Here is a 3,980-nt window from a genome sequence, read left to right as displayed (position 1 = left end):
AGTGTTATTTATGGCTATTGGAGGGTGCATTAACCTGAACACATATTCATCTTAGGAAGTTGAATTTTGTTCTGTCAATAAGGACAGAAATATTTGAGTGATAGAGAGGAGAGGTAAAGTTGTATAAGCCCTTGACACTAACCAGGATCAGATAACTTCTCAGAAGATGTGATACATAAAAGGTTTTGCACGCTTTTTAAAGCTTTCTGATAAATATTGTTGTGTATAATTTTCCTTTATTTTCTTGCTCTAAAGAAAATAATTCTGAGACAAACCTGAGAATTTTAAAAGCAATAAAGTATATCTTTGAATATGTTGGATAATACGTACTTTTTAAATAGTCTTTCTGTAAAATTTGGTTTAGTGAATCAATTTTAGCACTAACAGAGTAAACACTTTTGTCCCCTCATATTTTTCACACAGGAGAAATCAGCCAGCAAAGAAAAGTTCAAGGCACCAGCAAGAGCTTTACCACAGCTGTCGATGGTAACTTATCCAAATATATTCTCATTGAATTTTTGTGCTTCAAAAAATGTTTATTAGATTTCTAACTTGAAAATAAGTAAGTGAATTCCTGCTCCACTTGATTCTTTTCTGATGGAGAAATTCTACGAGGTGTGCATATTAGGACAAATGACTATCTTAGTAAAGTAACCATAAGCTATAATTACCTTTATGTGTAGAATATTTCAGTATTCTGACTGAACGACTTGCCAAGATGGGTTAGCAGAAGGAGTATCAGCATTGGAGTAAATAAAAAAGGGCTTGAGGTAAAGCTTTGCCTCTAATGGCTCTGTGCCCTTTGGGGAGTCACTTATCTCTTGAGCCTCAGTTTCTGAGTTTGAAAATGAGCTGAGTTGATCTGATTATCTTCAAGGAGATGGCTCCTTCAGCAGAAAAATGCCGTGCTACAAAATATTTCTTAGATCTTGTGACTCCTGAAAGTTGAAGGTCAATGCAAATATTACTATTTTTAAAAAATTGATAAAATATACATAACATAAAATTTACCATTTTAACCATTGTTAAGTATTCAGTGGCATTTAGTACATTCACATTGTTGTATAATCATTACTACCACTCATCTCCAGAACTCTTTTCATCTAACTAAACAGAAACCCTGTCCATTAAACAATAACTCCCTATTTTCCCCTCCCCCAGCTCCTGGCAAACCACCATTCTACTTCTTGTCTCTATGTATTTGACTACTCTAGGTATTTCATATAAGTGGATTCATGCAATATTGGTCCTTTTATTCTGGCTTATTTCACTTAACATAATGTCTTCAAGGTTCATCCAAAGCATTATTTGCTTTGAAAGATATTTTAAAAGCTGAGAACAAACTGTAAAATTGAATTTGTGTTGCTTTGTGCAGAGAAGATTCCTGATAATTTGAAATGAAGGACAGTTTCACTTAGGAAACTTGAACTAACATTGTTAGATTAATTATATTGAACATTTAAAAATACAAATTTTAATTGAAAGTATACTTTTATTCATAATGCTAAATTATTGTAAAATGTCTGCAGAATTGAGCCATAGCATGTTTTTTCTAGCTCTGCAAAATCCCTCTTAAATTTTCTAGTGTAAAAGGTTAAAAAACTGAAACAGAATAGACATTTTTTAGTTTGTTGTGGATTGTTAGTTTACAGATGTAGAAATATAAACTTAATTTAAATTTATTTATCGAATATCTGTGGCTGAGAGGAATAATAATTCTTGCTTGTCAGTGAAGCATATAATCATCTAAAATCTTTTATTGACTGATTTAACCTGGTTTTGTATTCATATTTGGCTGTGTCTTGCAATTTTTCCTCAGCATTCTTTGTGTCTTATGTGTTTTAAGGGAGATCATATTTTCAACAGATATTTAGAAAATAAGCTATGAATTTTTTAAAAAACTACTTTTATTTGAATACAATATTAAGGTTTGCACCTGGGTAGAATTTCTCCAGCAGTAATTATGACCTAGAGTAATTTTCATTACAGACTTCAGGCTTCTAGAGGTGACCCCTGTAGTTGAAATCAAGGATGACCTGACACTGGTGGCTCCCAGCCTCTGTGAGCTGGTGACCTGATTCTCACCCTTTCTGTACAACTCCTCGTAGCACTTTTATGAGTTTTAAAACTTTTATGGAGCAATATGAGAGTTGAGAAATGGGAAGGGCGGGTGGAAAAATGGAAGAGCACTGTCTTACATGTTTTCTTATCCTATTTTTCTGTGTAAGAGGTACCTAAAGAGGTACTTGTGTGCAAGTAGTTTATTTGGGAAGTGGAAGTAAGAGATTAGGGAGAGTAAAACTAGGCAGAAGGAGAAGCCAGTACAGACATGGACTTTCAAGTTGATTTGGATTTGAAAGGGAGAGACAGATTAAATTGTGTTAAAAATAGATAGATTGTACTTTAAAATCCGACTCTCTGGGTTTATTGAAGAACCATAGGCTTCAACAACAGTACGTTTGTGTTCTGGTATTGCAATAATTGGCTTGAGCTAATTAGTCATTGCATTTTTAGAAGATGAAGGTGCTCTCTCCTCTGCCACAGTCCCCACCACACACTGTCGTTTCCCAGCATGGAGCCTGAGTGCCAAGAACCTATCATCATTAGCCATCTCCCTTTTTATGACATCTGCTAAAATTGTGTGTGTATAATAATTTGTCACCCCTGCTTTAAACAATGGAATACATTTGTGAGTTGCCAGAGCAATCTAGGGTGGTTTACAGCCATGAGAACAGGAAGACCTTTTGGAGCTGGAATGCAGAGGAGACCAGCAGAGAGCACCTCTCATTAAAATAGGTTTAAAGACACTTGACAATATCTGGGGATGAGGAGCAGATGCTCTAGAATGAAGACCCTGGTTTTAGGTAACAGGCATTCATATCCAACCAACCAGCAGCAGGACTTTTGCTAATGTCCCCCACATGGTGCACACTGTGACCATTCACAGGCTTGAATAAGATCTGCTATTGAGTGTTTTCTATCCAGATGTTCTGATCTGTTTGAGAAAATGTCTGTGTTTATAAACACTCGTGCATTTCATGGAAAAAGGTTTTTTCTGATATTGTTTGTTAATGCTATTTACAAAAAAAAGTTAATGCTATTTAACTTTTATATTTTAGGTGAGTACAAAGCCCCACTGGCAGCAGGCAGCTCCATCATTCCATTTGAGTGTAAAGCAGGATGATGAGAGTTCAGAACCGTTTAGTGTTAAAAATGAGCAGTCCTATGGTAAGAACTTCAATATTCTAAATTAGATTTAAGGATAATTTCTAGAGAGAAAGAGACCAGACAATATTTAGTTAATAGTGTAATAGAATTACAAAACCTAAATGACATTAATGTCAAGTAGAAAAAAATTTTCCCAAACCTCTTCCCTCAGAAAATAATTGATTCTAGTTCTTAGTTATTTTAGGCTGTTGTAAATGCTCTCTAAGAGCTGATATTTTAGGAATTGGGATGTTGATACTAAAACTTTTATTTATTGTGGTCAGAATTTGCCTCTACATAAAAGACTGAGATTTTTCTAAGAGAGATTTTAATACGTTATATATATTTTTAATTTTTTGTGAATTTTAATAAATTGTGACCATTACTTCCAAATTAGTCATTTTAATGTTTTTATTATTTTGACTCATTAAATATAGTGTTTATCAGATTGATTACAGTTAATATTAACTTTTTTTGTCATGGTTCTTTAAAGTTTCTCAAATAGTTTTGTATCATGTTTTTATCATAATTTTAGTCTTCACTTTTAGAGAATTATATGTAAATATAATAGAAAATTTTGTTAGTATATTAATCAAGATATAAATTAGTGGAATATTCTTGAAATAGACATTTCTAGTTATGATGATACAAAGAGGAGTAGTTTAACTTCCTGATAGTAAAAAAAAAAAAAAATTATACTTAGGATTACTTGAGAATGTAATTTTTTCTTTAAAGATTATTTAGCATCTTATTTTAAGCATGTAAAATGCTTT

The 3,980-nt window shown here is 33.0% G+C and overlaps 1 protein-coding gene across 1 annotated transcript in view; it reads left to right on the top strand.

Annotated features, from left to right (window-relative positions):
• The window catches only part of DNAH7 (dynein, axonemal, heavy chain 7), a 333,441-nt gene that overhangs the window by 9,223 nt on the left and 320,238 nt on the right, over positions 1–3,980 (top strand). The window contains exons 2-3 of the mRNA XM_011952066.1: positions 424–486; positions 3,120–3,228. Coding sequence (XP_011807456.1) covers positions 424–486; positions 3,120–3,228 — 172 coding nt within the window. The remainder of the gene's footprint in view (positions 1–423; positions 487–3,119; positions 3,229–3,980) is intronic.

This window comes from Colobus angolensis, unplaced genomic scaffold (assembly GCF_000951035.1).
Source record: "Colobus angolensis palliatus isolate OR3802 unplaced genomic scaffold, Cang.pa_1.0 Scaffold330, whole genome shotgun sequence".
NCBI classification, from domain to species: Eukaryota; Metazoa; Chordata; class Mammalia; order Primates; family Cercopithecidae; genus Colobus; species Colobus angolensis.
This window is presented reverse-complemented; position numbering and strand designations above follow the sequence as displayed.